At 47.2% G+C, this 16,259-nt stretch overlaps 1 protein-coding gene across 1 annotated transcript in view; it reads left to right on the forward strand.

The window, feature by feature from the left end:
* LOC106598824 (PHD finger protein 20-like protein 1) overlaps positions 1-16,259 on the forward strand; it is a 44,042-nt gene that overhangs the window by 15,929 nt on the left and 11,854 nt on the right. The window contains 11 exon segments of the mRNA XM_045712753.1: positions 3,303-3,370; positions 4,780-4,910; positions 5,100-5,269; positions 5,905-6,102; positions 6,376-6,573; positions 6,760-6,819; positions 8,794-9,075; positions 9,795-10,013; positions 12,005-12,058; positions 12,165-12,267; positions 15,809-15,936. Of these exon segments, the coding sequence (XP_045568709.1) occupies positions 3,303-3,370; positions 4,780-4,910; positions 5,100-5,269; positions 5,905-6,102; positions 6,376-6,573; positions 6,760-6,819; positions 8,794-9,075; positions 9,795-10,013; positions 12,005-12,058; positions 12,165-12,267; positions 15,809-15,936 (1,611 nt within the window).

Consider the following 16,259-nt stretch of genomic DNA (forward strand, 5'->3'; position numbering starts at 1 on the left):
TTAGTATCATACAGCAGTGATATGGAGAAGTGGTATCATTTAGATGTTACTGTTGTCATGTAGCTAGTATGTTAGTATCATACAGCAGTGATATGGAGAAGTGGTATCATTTAGATGTTACTGTTGTCATGTAGCTAGTATGTTAGTATCATACAGCAGTGATATGGAGAAGTGGTATCATTTAGATGTTACTGTTGTCATGTAGCTAGTATGTTAGTATCATACAGCAGTGATATGGAGAAGTGGTATCATTTAGATGTTACTGTTGTCATGTAGCTAGTATGTTAGTATCATACAGCAGTGATATGGAGAAGTGGTATCATTTAGATGTTACTGTTGTCATGTAGCTAGTATGTTAGTATCATACAGCAGTGATATGGAGAAGTGGTATCATTTAGATGTTACTGTTGTCATGTAGCTAGTATGTTAGTATCATACAGCAGTGATATGGAGAAGTGGTATCATTTAGATGTTACTGTTGTCATGTAGCTAGTATGTTAGTATCATACAGCAGTGATATGGAGAAGTGGTATCATTTAGATGTTACTGTTGTCATGTAGCTAGTATGTTAGTATCATACAGCAGTGATATGGAGAAGTGGTATCATTTAGATGTTACTGTTGTCATGTAGCTAGTATGTTAGTATCATACAGCAGTGATATGGAGAAGTGGTATCATTTAGATGTTACTGTTGTCATGTAGCTAGTATGTTAGTATCATACAGCAGTGATATGGAGAAGTGGTATCATTTAGATGTTACTGTTGTCATGTAGCTAGTATGTTAGTATCATACAGCAGTGATATGGAGAAGTGGTATCATTTAGATGTTACTGTTGTCATGTAGCTAGTATGTTAGTATCATACAGCAGTGATATGGAGAAGTGGTATCATTTAGATGTTACTGTTGTCATGTAGCTAGTATGTTAGTATCATACAGCAGTGATATGGAGAAGTGGTATCATTTAGATGTTACTGTTGTCATGTAGCTAGTATGTTAGTATCATACAGCAGTGATATGGAGAAGTGGTATCATTTAGATGTTACTGTTGTCATGTAGCTAGTATGTTAGTATCATACAGCAGTGATATGGAGAAGTGGTATCATTTAGATGTTACTGTTGTCATGTAGCTAGTATGTTAGTATCATACAGCAGTGATATGGAGAAGTGGTATCATTTAGATGTTACTGTTGTCATGTAGCTAGTATGTTAGTATCATACAGCAGTGATATGGAGAAGTGGTATCATTTAGATGTTACTGTTGTCATGTAGCTAGTATGTTAGTATCATACAGCAGTGATATGGAGAAGTGGTATCATTTAGATGTTACTGTTGTCATGTAGCTAGTATGTTAGTATCATACAGCAGTGATATGGAGAAGTGGTATCATTTAGATGTTACTGTTGTCATGTAGCTAGTATGTTAGTATCATACAGCAGTGATATGGAGAAGTGGTATCATTTAGATGTTACTGTTGTCATGTAGCTAGTATGTTAGTATCATACAGCAGTGATATGGAGAAGTGGTATCATTTAGATGTTACTGTTGTCATGTAGCTAGTATGTTAGTATCATACAGCAGTGATATGGAGAAGTGGTATCATTTAGATGTTACTGTTGTCATGTAGCTAGTATGTTAGTATCATACAGCAGTGATATGGAGAAGTGGTATCATTTAGATGTTACTGTTGTCATGTAGCTAGTATGTTAGTATCATACAGCAGTGATATGGAGAAGTGGTATCATTTAGATGTTACTGTTGTCATGTAGCTAGTATGTTAGTATCATACAGCAGTGATATGGAGAAGTGGTATCATTTAGATGTTACTGTTGTCATGTAGCTAGTATGTTAGTATCATACAGCAGTGATATGGAGAAGTGGTATCATTTAGATGTTACTGTTGTCATGTAGCTAGTATGTTAGTATCATACAGCAGTGATATGGAGAAGTGGTATCATTTAGATGTTACTGTTGTCATGTAGCTAGTATGTTAGTATCATACAGCAGTGATATGGAGAAGTGGTATCATTTAGATGTTACTGTTGTCATGTAGCTAGTATGTTAGTATCATACAGCAGTGATATGGAGAAGTGGTATCATTTAGATGTTACTGTTGTCATGTAGCTAGTATGTTAGTATCATACAGCAGTGATATGGAGAAGTGGTATCATTTAGATGTTACTGTTGTCATGTAGCTAGTATGTTAGTATCATACAGCAGTGATATGGAGAAGTGGTATCATTTAGATGTTACTGTTGTCATGTAGCTAGTATGTTAGTATCATACAGCAGTGATATGGAGAAGTGGTATCATTTAGATGTTACTGTTGTCATGTAGCTAGTATGTTAGTATCATACAGCAGTGATATGGAGAAGTGGTATCATTTAGATGTTACTGTTGTCATGTAGCTAGTATGTTAGTATCATACAGCAGTGATATGGAGAAGTGGTATCATTTAGATGTTACTGTTGTCATGTAGCTAGTATGTTAGTATCATACAGCAGTGATATGGAGAAGTGGTATCATTTAGATGTTAAGATTCTTTACTCTCAACCTCTCCAATGATAGCTAAGACGCCATGGTGATGATGAGGAAGAAACTAAGCCCTCCTCAGAGCAGCAAGACATCATGAGATCTAAGAGAAGGAGAAATGTACAAGATAGCTAGTTATTCAACTCAGAGGGTCCAGGCCTGTAAAACCACAGGCCATATTTCACCCCAGAGGGTCCAGGCCTGTAAAACCACAGGCCATATTTCACCCCAGAGGGTCCAGGCCTGTAAAACCACAGGCCATATTTCACCCCAGAGGTTCCAGGCCTGTAAAACCACAGGCCATATTTCACCCCAGAGGTTCCAGGCCTGTAAAACCACAGGCCATATTTCACCCCAGAGGGTCCAGGCCTGTAAAACCACAGGCCATATTTCACCCCAGAGGGTCCAGGCCTGTAAAACCACAGGCCATATTTCACCCCAGAGGGTCCAGGCCTGTAAAACCACAGGCCATATTTCACCCCAGAGGGTCCAGGCCTGTAAAACCACAGGCCATATTTCACCCCAGAGGGTCCAGGCCTGTAAAACCACAGGTCATATTTCACCCCAGGGCCCTCATTCTTAGTTAACCATCACATGTACAATGTGTCTCCCAAATGGCACCCTAGTCCCTTTATAGGGCACTACCTTTGACCAGGGACTTGGTCAAAAGTAGTACACTATAGAGGATATAGGGTGCCATTTGGGACTGCCATTGTGTGTGGAGTTCCAACCTGTAAATGGACCTGTTATATTCTTCTCCCTCTGCCTTCAGAATCCCATGAAGATGATGCTGACTGCAAGAAGGACCGGACAGAAGTCCCAGTGATGTCCCAACAACAGGTACCAGCTAGTCACTCACTGTAGTGCAGATAATGTCCCAACAACAGGTACCAGCTAGTCACTCACTGTAGTGCAGATAATGTCCCAACAACAGGTACCAGCTAGTCACTCACTGTAGTGCAGATAATGTCCCAACAACAGGTACCAGCTAGTCACTCACTGTAGTGCAGATAATGTCCCAACAACAGGTACCAGCTAGTCACTCACTGTAGTGCAGATAATGTCCCAACAACAGGTACCAGCTAGTCACTCACTGTAGTGCAGATAATGTCCCAACAACAGGTACCAGCTAGTCACTCACTGTAGTGCAGATCATTTCCCAACAACAGGTACCAGCTAGTCACTCACTGTAGTGCAGATAATGTCCCAACAACAGGTACCAGCTAGTCACTCACTGTAGTGCAGATAATGTCCCAACAACAGGTACCAGCTAGTCACTCACTGTAGTGCAGATAATGTCCCAACAACAGGTACCAGTTAGTCACTTACTGTAGTGCAGATAATGTCCCAACAACAGGTACCAGCTAGTCACTCACTGTAGTGCAGATAATGTCCCAACAACAGGTACCAGCTAGTCACTCACTGTAGTGCAGATCATTTCCCAACAGGTACCAGCTAGTCACTCACTGTAGTGCAGATAATGTCCCAACAACAGGTACCAGCTAGTCACTTACTGTAGTGCAGATAATGTCCCAACAACAGGTACCAGCTAGTCACTCACTGTAGTGCAGATAATGTCCCAACACTTACTGTAGTGCAGATAATGTCCCAACAACAGGTACCAGCTAGTCACTCACTGTAGTGCAGATAATGTCCCAACAACAGGTACCAGCCCACACTTACTGTAGTGCAGATAATGTCCCAACAACAGGTACCAGCTAGTCACTCACTGTAGTGCAGATAATGTCCCAACAACAGGTACCAGCTAGTCACTTACTGTAGTGCAGATAATGTCCCAACAACAGGTACCAGCCCACACTTACTGTAGTGCAGATAATGTCCCAACAACAGGTACCAGCTAGTCACTTACTGTAGTGCAGATAATGTCCCAACAACAGGTACCAGCTAGTCACTTACTGTAGTGCAGATAATGTCCCAACAACAGGTACCAGCTAGTCACTTACTGTAGTGCATATATATATATATATATATATATATATATATACAAATAAAATAACTTAAAAGACAGACTTTGCTCTATATTATGTGTATTTGTTTTTCTAAGGCTTTGTCCCAAATGGCACCCTATTCCAAATGGCACCCTATTCCCTATATATTGCAGTGCTTTGGACCAGAGCCCATAACAAAAGTAGTGCACTAAATATGGAATAGGATCCCATTTGGGACTCGGCCTAGGAGTCAATTCATGACAGCAATCCCACTGTATGTTCCTCTCTGTATTCTTCCAGAAGGTACCAAGACCAGCAGAGCATGATTCCATACAGGGGCAGACCCAGAGACAGACTGGGTCCTCTGTGACGGGCTCTCCAGCCAAGTGTCGGAACAGGCGTCTGAAGCACCATTCTGGGGAGTCCAACAGGTAGCTTTTGACAAGATGGCTATTGGCTTTCAATGCCCTAAGAAATCTGTGGGTTATTGGTATATTTATAGTGTATTGTAATCAGGTAATAATTTGTCATTAATAATGTAATTGTAAGTTGTACTTGTTATTCATATTTTTGCTGCTCATTTGTTAAATAATGAAGAAGCCATTTGTCATGGTTAACAGCAGCCAGAAGCAGGGGGTGTCCAGGCCGCCGTGCTCCATCACTACTCTGTCTGCTGGGGAGGACCCCATGTCAGCTCCAGAGTCCATGCTGAGTCCCTCCCCCAGACACAGCTGCCCAGACACGGCTACCTCAGGTCGGTCTGCTGAGGGACAGGATCATAGTGGAAAAAGTACTTCCACTAACTATCTCAAACTAGTGTATAGTCTTAGACACAAGTGGTGTTACAAATATCAACTTTATGTATACCGTTTTTGGAAGATTTGTTTTGGGGAAAACAAACGAATTGCCTCAGTCCTGTTAGGTTCTAATTCTCAGAGTAAAAACTCGACGAACGCTATGAAAGCTTAAACCAGGTTTATTTTCCACAGAGGATCAAGACAGCTGCATTAGACAAAGACATTGTTCACACAAGCACTGATATTTAATCCTTTCTCCTAGGCTGAGTCTCCTCCTACACCTCTAAACAGCCAATGCATCTCTATTGCTAGACCGAACCTTTAGTGATATCTGTTCTTCCTCACTTCATCTGACCTGACCGCTACCCCAAAGTGCTCAGTCCTCCCCAACTCAAGGCTGTCATGGTGCTTGGTACTGCTGTCTCTTATTGCAGAGGCTCCCTCCCATAGGCTCCCTAATGGCTAACAATAACATATCCTGACATCATGTAAACGTTATACATTACCCTCTCTCCCTCAGTGACATAAGTATATTTCATATTCTCAGAACCCAACAGAAGTAAGACTTGGGGAGCTAGGGCTGTGATCTCTGTCAGGTGATTTGGTGGCTGTGCTTCCTCTCTAACAGGACATGGTGAGGCAGTTCCTCCAGGCTCCCCCAGGAGCTCAGAACCCAGCCAGAGGAGGAGACGCTCCCAGCGCCTGGCCACCGTCAGCCCTGATATAAACTCTCACCCCACCACCACCCATTGCCCTGACCTCTCACCCCATGGGAGGGAGCACAACACATCTCACAAAGACCCCTCCTCCTCCTCCTCTCCAGAGGGTGAGTGCAGCCTCACGGGATCAGAGTTCTTCCTGGCTACCTACGTGACCTGGGTCATATTAACTAGGAACCAAATGGGCCGAAACAGGGAGGAAACTAGCTGAACTTGTCAAATAAGAAACGCTTGTTTTTAATTTTGAGTGACAAAACGTTTTGCTACAGTTTGCACTAATGAATACAACCCTGACCAAGAAAAACCCCCATGAACAACCAGGAAAACATGTCTATTTATTCAACCCTGAATCTATTCTGTGTGTGATTGTCTTCCTTTAGATCAAATGACAAACTCTGTGGAGAGGGCAGAGTCATCAACCCTCCACAACTACTGTGTTGACATACCACCTACACCTTCATCTGCTGCCTCCATCCTCACACCATCTCATCCACCAATCACACACAGAGACCAGCTGACTGACGGGCCATCAGCCAATCATACGGCAGTGGCAGAAAAATTCCCACCCTTAGCTGCAGGTAATGCTTGACTAGGGGAGTTATTTATTCTCAACTGCAGCATCTCAAATGGCCCCCTATTCCGTACAAAGTGTGCTAAAGTAGTGTACTTAATGGGGAATAGGGTGTCATTAGGGTCAGACATTGTACAGTATAATGTATGTTAGATAATGTCCTAATCCATCTGTGTTTGTGTTTTATTTGTAGTCGCTGGGAGGAGAAGTACTACCAGGACCCCTAAACTAAACAAGCACACCAGGGAACCAAGTAGGTTTTAGTTTGATTATAATACTTTTAACCATTACTTTTCATTTCCTTCAAGGCTTACTGCAATTATTATTTATGTTCCCGTAAGAAGCTGATCTTTACCAAGTCCTCTCTGTCCGATAGAATGGAAACATACTCAAACGCTCTTCAGCCCAGCTTGAACAAAAAGGGTGTCATGTACTGGATTGAGGGACTTGATAATCCAGAAAAACATTCCTTCCCCCTCTCTCTCTCTCTCTCTCTCTCTCCTCTGTGTGTCACCTCTCTCTCTCTCTCCTCTGTGTGTCACCTCTCTCTCTCTCTCCTCTGTGTGTCACCTCTCTCTCTCTCTCTCTCTGTGTGTCACCTCTCTCTCTCTCTCTCCTCTGTGTGTCACCTCTCTCTCTCTCTCTCTCTCTCTCCTCTGTGTGTCACCTCTCTCTCTCTCTCTTCTCTGTGTGTCACCTCTCTCTCTCTCTCTCTCTCTCTCTCTCCTCTGTGTCACCTCTCTCTCTCTCTCCCTCTGTGTGTCATCTCTCTCTCTCTCTCTCTCTCTCTCTCTCTCTCTCTCTCTCTCTCTCTCTCTCTCTCTCTCTCTCTCTCTCTCTCTCTGTGTCACCTCTCTCTCTCTCTCTCTCTCTCTCTCTCTCTCTCTCCTCTGTGTGTCACCTCTCTCTCTCTCTCCTCTGTGTGTCATCTCTCTCTCTCGCTCTCTCTCCTCTCTTTCTCTCTCTCTCCTCTGTGTGTCACCTCTCTCTCTCTCTCTCTCTCTCTCTCTCTCTCTCCTCTGTGTGTCACCTCTCTCTCCTCTGTCTCCTCTGTGTGCATCTCTCTCTCTCTCCTCTGTGTGCACCTCTCTCTCTCTCTCTCCCCTCTGTGTGTCACCTCTCTCTCTCTCTCTCTCTCTCTCCTCTGTGTGTCACCTCTCTCTCCCTCTCTCTCTCTCCTGTGTGTCACCGCTCTCTCCTGTGTGTCACCTCTCTTTCTCTCTCCCCTCTTTGTCACCTCTCTCTCTCTCTCTCTCTCTCTCTCCTCTGTGTGTCACCTCTCTCTCTCTCCCCTCTGTGTGTCACCTCTCTCTCTCTCTCTCTCTCATCTGTGTGTCACCTCTCTCTCTCTCCTGTGTGTCACCTCTCTCTCCTGTGTGTCACCTCTCTTTCTCTCTCCTCTCTCTGTCTCCTCTCTCTCTCTCTCTCTCTCTCTCTGTCTCTCCTCTCTCTCTCTCCTCTCTGTCTCCTCTCTCTCTGTCTCCTCTCTCTCTGTCTCCTCTCTCTCTGTCTCTCTCTCTCTCTCTCTCCTCTCTCTCTCTCTCTCTCTCTCTCTCTGTCTCCTCTCTCTGTCTCTCTCTCTCTCTGTCTCTCTCTCTCTGTCTCCTCTCTGTCTGTCTCTCTCATCTGTGTCACCTCTCTCTCTGTCTCTCTCCTCTGTGTCACCTCTCTCTCTCTCTCTCTCCTCTTTGTGTCACCTCTCTCTCTGTCTCTCTCTCTCTGTGTCACCTCTCTCTCTGTCTCTCTCCTCTGTGTCACCTCTCTCTCTGCTCTCTCCTCTGTGTCACCTCTCTCTGTCTCTCTCTCTCTCTGTCTCTCTCTCTCTCCTCTGTGTGCACCTCTCTCTCCCTCTCTCTCTCTCCTGTGTGTCACCGCTCTCTCCTGTGTGTCACCTCTCTTTCTCTCTCCCCTCTTTGTCACCTCTCTCTCTCTCTCTTTCTCTCCTCTGTGTGTCACTGCTCTCTCTCTGTGTCTCCTCTCTCTCTCTCTCTCTCTCTCTCTGTCTCCTCTCTCTGTCTCCTCTCTCTCTCTCTCTGTCTCCTCTCTCTGTCTCCTCTCTCTGTCTCCTCTCTCTCTCTCTCTCCTCTCTCTGTCACCTCTCTCTCTGTCTCTCTCCTCTGTGTCACCTCTCTCTCTCTCTCTCCTCTGTCACCTCTCTCTCTCCTCTTTGTGTCACCTCTCTCTCTCTCTCTCTCTCTCCTCTGTGTGTCACCTCTCACTCTCTCAGTCATGAACACCAAGCGGTGTGATGACCCAACGTCTCCCAACGACCTGGACCTCTACAAGTGTAAGATCCCTGGGTGCTCCAAGGCCTTCCGCAAAGCCAAGCTGCTGGACTACCACCTCAAGTATTACCACAACGCTGACAAGGACCTCCAGGACTCTGAGCTGCCAGGCTCCCCAGACAGGGCTGGTCGTACCCGGGCCACCTCAGCCTCCATGCCCACCACCACCCTGCTGGAGGTCCCTGACAACACAAAGAGACGCAGGACTGTCTCCACCTCATCGTGTATGGATTTAGATTTCATTCATTTGAAAACACAGTTAGTTGAATCTAACTTCAATACACTAATTCACCAAATTGTTTTGGGCTGTGTATCCCAAATGGCACCCTATTCCCTATATAATGCACTACTTTTGTCCAGAGCCCAACCTTATACTCTCTCTCTCACCCCCCTCTGTCCCTCAGCGGTGTCCCCTCAGGGCCATATGTTTTATACAGTCTCCTCTGTCCCTCAGCGCTGTCCCCTCAGGGCCATATGTTTTATACAGTCTCCTCTGTCCCCTCCCTCAGGGCCTTGTTTCTGTTCCTCTGTCCCCTCAGGGCCATATGTTTTATACAGTCTCCTCTGTCCCTCAGCCTGCCCCTCAGGGCCATATGTTTTATACAGTCTCCTCTGTCCCTCAGCGCTGTCCCCTCAGGGCCATATGTTTTATACAGTCTCCTCTGTCCCCTCTGGGCCATATGTTTTATACAGTCTCCTCTGTCCCCTCTGGGCCATATGTTTTATACAGTCTCCTCTGTCCCTCAGCGCTGTCCCCTCAGGGCCATATGTTTATACAGTCTCCTCTGTCCCCTCTGGGCCATATGTTTTATACAGTCTCCTCTGTCCCCTCAGGGCCATATGTTTTATACAGTCTCCTCTGTCCCCTCTGGGCCATATGTTTTATACAGTCTCCTCTGTCCCCTCAGGGCCATATGTTTATACTGTCTCCTCTGTCCTCCAGCACTGTCCCTTCCGGGCCATATGTTCCAACTGGACTGTACTGGACTGGGGAGCTGTCTGAAACCTCCCAGGTTGAACAGGAAGAAGCGCTCCTCTGCCTCCATGAGCTCTGACAGCACAGAGCTGTCTCTCCCTCCTCCGCCTCAGGAGAAGAGCTTCGAGTCCCTCCACGACAAGATCCTGAAGAAGGTGATCGATAAGGACAAGCACCTGGAGCCAGGTTAGTGGCAGGGCAGTGGGACTTCCTGAGGGGCTGTAAGGCCTGGAGCCAGGTTAGTGGCAGGGCAGTGGGACTTCCTGAGGGGCGGTAAGGCCTGGAGCCAGGTTAGTGGCAGGGCAGTGGGACTTCCTGAGGGGCGGTAAGGCCTGGAGCCAGGTTAGTGGCAGGGCAGTGGGCCTTCCTGAGGGGCTGTAAGGCCTGGAGCCAGGTTAGTGGCAGGGCAGTGGGCCTTCCTGAGGGGCTGTAAGGCCTGGAGCCAGGTTAGTGGCAGGGCAGTGGGACTTCCTGAGGGGCTGTAAGGCCTGGAGCCAGGTTAGTGGCAGGGCAGTGGGACTTCCTGAGGGGCTGTAAGGCCTGGAGCCAGGTTAGTGGCAGGGCAGTGGGACTTCCTGAGGGGCTGTAAGGCCTGGAGCCAGGTTAGTGGCAGGGCAGTGGGCCTTCCTGAGGGGCTGTAAGGCCTGGAGCCAGGTTAGTGGCAGGGCAGTGGGCCTTCCTGAGGGGCTGTAAGGCCTGGAGCCAGGTTAGTGGCAGGGCAGTGGGACTTCCTGAGGGGCTGTAAGGCCTGGAGCCAGGTTAGTGGCAGGGCAGTGGGACTTCCTGAGGGGCGGTAAGGCCTGGAGCCAGGTTAGTGGCAGGGCAGTGGGACTTCCTGAGGGGCTGTAAGGCCTGGAGCCAGGTTAGTGGCAGGGCAGTGGGACTTCCTGAGGGGCGGTAAGGCCTGGAGCCAGGTTAGTGGCAGGGCAGTGGGACTTCCTGAGGGGCTGTAAGGCCTGGAGCCAGGTTAGTGGCAGGGCAGTGGGACTTCCTGAGGGGCTGTAAGGCCTGGAGCCAGGTTAGTGGCAGGGCAGTGGGACTTCCTGAGGGGCTGTAAGGCCTGGAGCCAGGTTAGTGGCAGGGGCAGTGGGACTTCCTGAGGGGCTGTAAGGCCTGGAGCCAGGTTAGTGGCAGGGCAGTGGGACTTCCTGAGGGGCTGTAAGGCCTGGAGCCAGGTTAGTGGCAGGGCAGTGGGACTTCCTGAGGGGCTGTAAGGCCTGGAGCCAGGTTAGTGGCAGGGCAGTGGGACTTCCTGAGGGGCGGTAAGGCCTGGAGCCAGGTTAGTGGCAGGGCAGTGGGACTTCCTGAGGGGCTGTAAGGCCTGGAGCCAGGTTAGTGGCAGGGCAGTGGGACTTCCTGAGGGGCGGTAAGGCCTGGAGCCAGGTTAGTGGCAGGGCAGTGGGACTTCCTGAGGGGCTGTAAGGCCTGGAGCCAGGTTAGTGGCAGGGCAGTGGGCCTTCCTGAGGGGGCTGTAAGGCCTGGAGCCAGGTTAGTGGCAGGGCAGTGGGACTTCCTGAGGGGCTGTAAGGCCTGGAGCCAGGTTAGTGGCAGGGCAGTGGGACTTCCTGAGGGGCGGTAAGGCCTGGAGCCAGGTTAGTGGCAGGGCAGTGGGACTTCCTGAGGGGCTGTAAGGCCTGGAGCCAGGTTAGTGGCAGGGCAGTGGGACTCCCTGAGGGGCTGTAAGGCCTGGAGCCAGGTTAGTGGCAGGGCAGTGGGACTTCCTGAGGGGCGGTAAGGCCTGGAGCCAGGTTAGTGGCAGGGCAGTGGGACTTCCTGAGGGGCTGTAAGGCCTGGAGCCAGGTTAGTGGCAGGGCAGTGGGACTTCCTGAGGGGCGGTAAGGCCTGGAGCCAGGTTAGTGGCAGGGCAGTGGGACTTCCTGAGGGGCGGTAAGGCCTGGAGCCAGGTTAGTGGCAGGGCAGTGGGACTTCCTGAGGGGCTGTAAGGCCTGGAGCCAGGTTAGTGGCAGGGCAGTGGGCCTTCCTGAGGGGCTGTAAGGCCTGGAGCCAGGTTAGTGGCAGGGCAGTGGGCCTTCCTGAGGGGCGGTAAGGCCTGGAGCCAGGTTAGTGGCAGGGCAGTGGGCATATAGGGAATAGGGTGCCATTTGGGACGCTCATTAAATCAACACACTTAGCAGCAGAGAACTGTGATCACGTTACGAACATGACTCCTTCTACAGGGTTAATGAAGATTGAGAAGAAGGTGAAACTGGAGGAGAAATCCCAGGTGATCGGTGAGATTGTGTTCTAGTTCTCTTCTTAGCAGTTGTAGTAAATAAAGTTTCTCCGTTGTTCCCGCAAATCAGTTGGTGATTAAATAGATGTTCTGCTTTTTTTTAGGAAAAAGGACAAGGATAAAGAGCGGAGGGACAGGAAAGAGAAGGACCACTTCAAAATCAAACAGAAGAAGAAGAAGAAAAGAAGAGGAAATCCAAGCAGCACTGTACGTTTAGTTCAGGTTCTGTATCTTAATGTCTCTCCAAGGGCTCCTGCTGTTGTGAATCCACTGTACGTTTAGTTCAGGTTCTGTATCTTAATGTCTCTCCAAGGGCTCCTGCTGTTGTGAATCCACTGTACGTTTAGTTCAGGTTCTGTATCTTAATGTCTCTCCAAGGGCTCCTGCTGTTGTGAATCCACTGTACGTTTAGTTCAGGTTCTGTATCTTAATGTCTCTCCAAGGGCTCCTGCTGTTGTGAATCCACTGTACGTTTAGTTCAGGTTCTGTATCTTAATGTCTCTCCAAGGGCTCCTGCTGTTGTGAACCCACTGTACGTTTAGTTCAGGTTCTGTATCTTAATGTCTCTCCAAGGGCTCCTGCTGTTGTGAATCCACTGTACGTTTAGTTCAGGTTCTGTATCTTAATGTCTCTCCAAGGGCTCCTGCTGTTGTGAATCCACTGTACGTTTAGTTCAGGTTCTGTATCTTAATGTCTCTCCAAGGGCTCCTGCTGTTGTGAATCCACTGTACGTTTAGTTCAGGTTCTGTATCTTAATGTCTCTCCAAGGGCTCCTGCTGTTGTGAATCCACTGTACGTTTAGTTCAGGTTCTGTATCTTAACGTCTCTCCAAGGGCTCCTGCTGTTGTGAATCCACTGTACGTTTAGTTCAGGTTCTGTATCTTGATGTCTCTCCAAGGGCTCCTGCTGTTGTGAATCCACTGTACGTTTAGTTCAGGTTCTGTATCTTAATGTCTCTCCAAGGGCTCCTGCTGTTGTGAATCCACTGTACGTTTAGTTCAGGTTCTGTATCTTGATGTCTCTCCAAGGGCTCCTGCTGTTGTGAATCCACTGTACGTTTAGTTCAGGTTCTGTATCTTAACGTCTCTCCAAGGGCTCCTGCTGTTGTGAATCCACTGTACGTTTAGTTCAGGTTCTGTATCTTAATGTCTCTCCAAGGGCTCCTGCTGTTGTGAATCCACTGTACCTTTAGTTCAGGTTCTGTATCTTAACGTCTCTCCAAGGGCTCCTGCTGTTGTGAATCCACTGTACGTTTAGTTCAGGTTCTGTATCTTAACGTCTCTCCAAGGGCTCCTGCTGTTGTGAATCCACTGTACGTTTAGTTCAGGTTCTGTATCTTAATGTCTCTCCAAGGGCTCCTGCTGTTGTGAATCCACTGTACGTTTAGTTCAGGTTCTGTATCTTAATGTCTCTCCAAGGGCTCCTGCTGTTGTGAATCCACTGTACGTTTAGTTCAGGTTCTGTATCTTAACGTCTCTCCAAGGGCTCCTGCTGTTGTGAATCCACTGTACGTTTAGTTCAGGTTCTGTATCTTAACGTCTCTCCAAGGGCTCCTGCTGTTGTGAATCCACTGTACGTTTAGTTCAGGTTCTGTATCTTAACGTCTCTCCAAGGGCTCCTGCTGTTGTGAATCCACTGTACGTTTAGTTCAGGTTCTGTATCTTGACGTCTCTCCAAGGGCTCCTGCTGTTGTGAATCCACTGTACGTTTAGTTCAGGTTCTGTATCTTAACGTCTCTCCAAGGGCTCCTGCTGTTGTGAATCCACTGTACGTTTAGTTCAGGTTCTGTATCTTAATGTCTCTCCAAGGGCTCCTGCTGTTGTGAATCCACTGTACGTTTAGTTCAGGTTCTGTATCTTGACGTCTCTCCAAGGGCTCCTGCTGTTGTGAATCCACTGTACGTTTAGTTCAGGTTCTGTATCTTGATGTCTCTCCAAGGGCTCCTGCTGTTGTGAATCCACTGTACGTTTAGTTCAGGTTCTGTATCTTGATGTCTCTCCAAGGGCTCCTGCTGTTGTGAACCCACTGTACGTTTAGTTCAGGTTCTGTATCTTAACGTCTCTCCAAGGGCTCCTGCTGTTGTGAATCCACTGTACGTTTAGTTCAGGTTCTGTATCTTGATGTCTCTCCAAGGGCTCCTGCTGTTGTGAATCCACTGTACGTTTAGTTCAGGTTCTGTATCTTGATGTCTCTCCAAGGGCTCCTGCTGTTGTGAATCCACTGTACGTTTAGTTCAGGTTCTGTATCTTGATGTCTCTCCAAGGGCTCCTGCTGTTGTGAATCCACTGTACGTTTAGTTCAGGTTCTGTATCTTGATGTCTCTCCAAGGGCTCCTGCTGTTGTGAATCCACTGTACGTTTAGTTCAGGTTCTGTATCTTAACGTCTCTCCAAGGGCTCCTGCTGTTGTGAATCCACTGTACGTTTAGTTCAGGTTCTGTATCTTAACGTCTCTCCAAGGGCTCCTGCTGTTGTGAATCCACTGTACGTTTAGTTCAGGTTCTGTATCTTAATGTCTCTCCAAGGGCTCCTGCTGTTGTGAATCCACTGTACGTTTAGTTCAGGTTCTGTATCTTAATGTCTCTCCAAGGGCTCCTGCTGTTGTGAATCCACTGTACGTTTAGTTCAGGTTCTGTATCTTGATGTCTCTCCAAGGGCTCCTGCTGTTGTGAATCCACTGTACGTTTAGTTCAGGTTCTGTATCTTGATGTCTCTCCAAGGGCTCCTGCTGTTGTGAATCCACTGTACGTTTAGTTCAGGTTCTGTATCTTAATGTCTCTCCAAGGGCTCCTGCTGTTGTGAATCCACTGTACGTTTAGTTCAGGTTCTGTATCTTGATGTCTCTCCAAGGGCTCCTGCTGTTGTGAATCCACTGTACGTTTAGTTCAGGTTCTGTATCTTGATGTCTCTCCAAGGGCTCCTGCTGTTGTGAATCCACTGTACGTTTAGTTCAGGTTCTGTATCTTAACGTCTCTCCAAGGGCTCCTGCTGTTGTGAATCCACTGTACGTTTAGTTCAGGTTCTGTATCTTGATGTCTCTCCAAGGGCTCCTGCTGTTGTGAATCCACTGTACGTTTAGTTCGGGTTCTGTATCTTAACGTCTCTCCAAGGGCTCCTGCTGTTGTGAATCCACTGTACGTTTAGTTCAGGTTCTGTATCTTGATGTCTCTCCAAGGGCTCCTGCTGTTGTGAATCCACTGTACGTTTAGTTCAGGTTCTGTATCTTAACGTCTCTCCAAGGGCTCCTGCTGTTGTGAATCCACTGTACGTTTAGTTCAGGTTCTGTATCTTGATGTCTCTCCAAGGGCTCCTGCTGTTGTGAATCCACTGTACGTTTAGTTCAGGTTCTGTATCTTGATGTCTCTCCAAGGGCTCCTGCTGTTGTGAATCCACTGTACGTTTAGTTCAGGTTCTGTATCTTGATGTCTCTCCAAGGGCTCCTGCTGTTGTGAATCCACTGTACGTTTAGTTCAGGTTCTGTGTATAGTATGTTGTCAGTGAATGGCCAGTCCATTTGTATAGCTTATTGTAAACATATATCTAAGATGAGACATAAGATAGTACTTAATCAATCCTCAAAGGGGGAGTTTGATTGCCCCAGCCAATACACACACCACCAATAAATACTTAAGAGAAAGATAAACAGAGGTTAGAAGTAGCACATCGTCAATACATCATAAAAATAAATGTTGTGTTTTCTCACCTGCAGGTTATTCGGACTACGATGACATGTCCCTGTCCTTCCTGGAGCGATCTCACGGCGTCTACTCTTCACCGCTCCTCCACCTCCTTCACTTTCCCCTCCTCCTCCTCCTGCTCCACCACCAAACATTACCAGTACCCCCGCGCCATCCTCTCTGTCGACCTGACCGGAGAGAGTGAGTGGGAATCGCCTGACAAGGGCGTCTTTTCTATGAAATGAATGCGTATACATACATATGTATATCAACCAATCACATTTCATCTTTACATGAATGTGCTGTTCAAATTGATGAACTACACATATAGGCACAACGTCTGAGAAGTCAGTGTTTTTATTGTTATTTATCACACGTCATTACTCTGAATCAGACGACATGTTGACCCTATATTGCTGTAGAATATTATTGGGTAAAGAAAAGGGAAAGTATCCTATCCGCTCTCCTTTTTTCTAGCTTGACATTTTGAGGGACTATTTACTAGTTATCTATCAGTTTTAGTT

Source organism: Salmo salar, chromosome ssa02 (assembly GCF_905237065.1).
Source record: "Salmo salar chromosome ssa02, Ssal_v3.1, whole genome shotgun sequence".
NCBI classification, from domain to species: domain Eukaryota; kingdom Metazoa; phylum Chordata; class Actinopteri; order Salmoniformes; family Salmonidae; genus Salmo; species Salmo salar.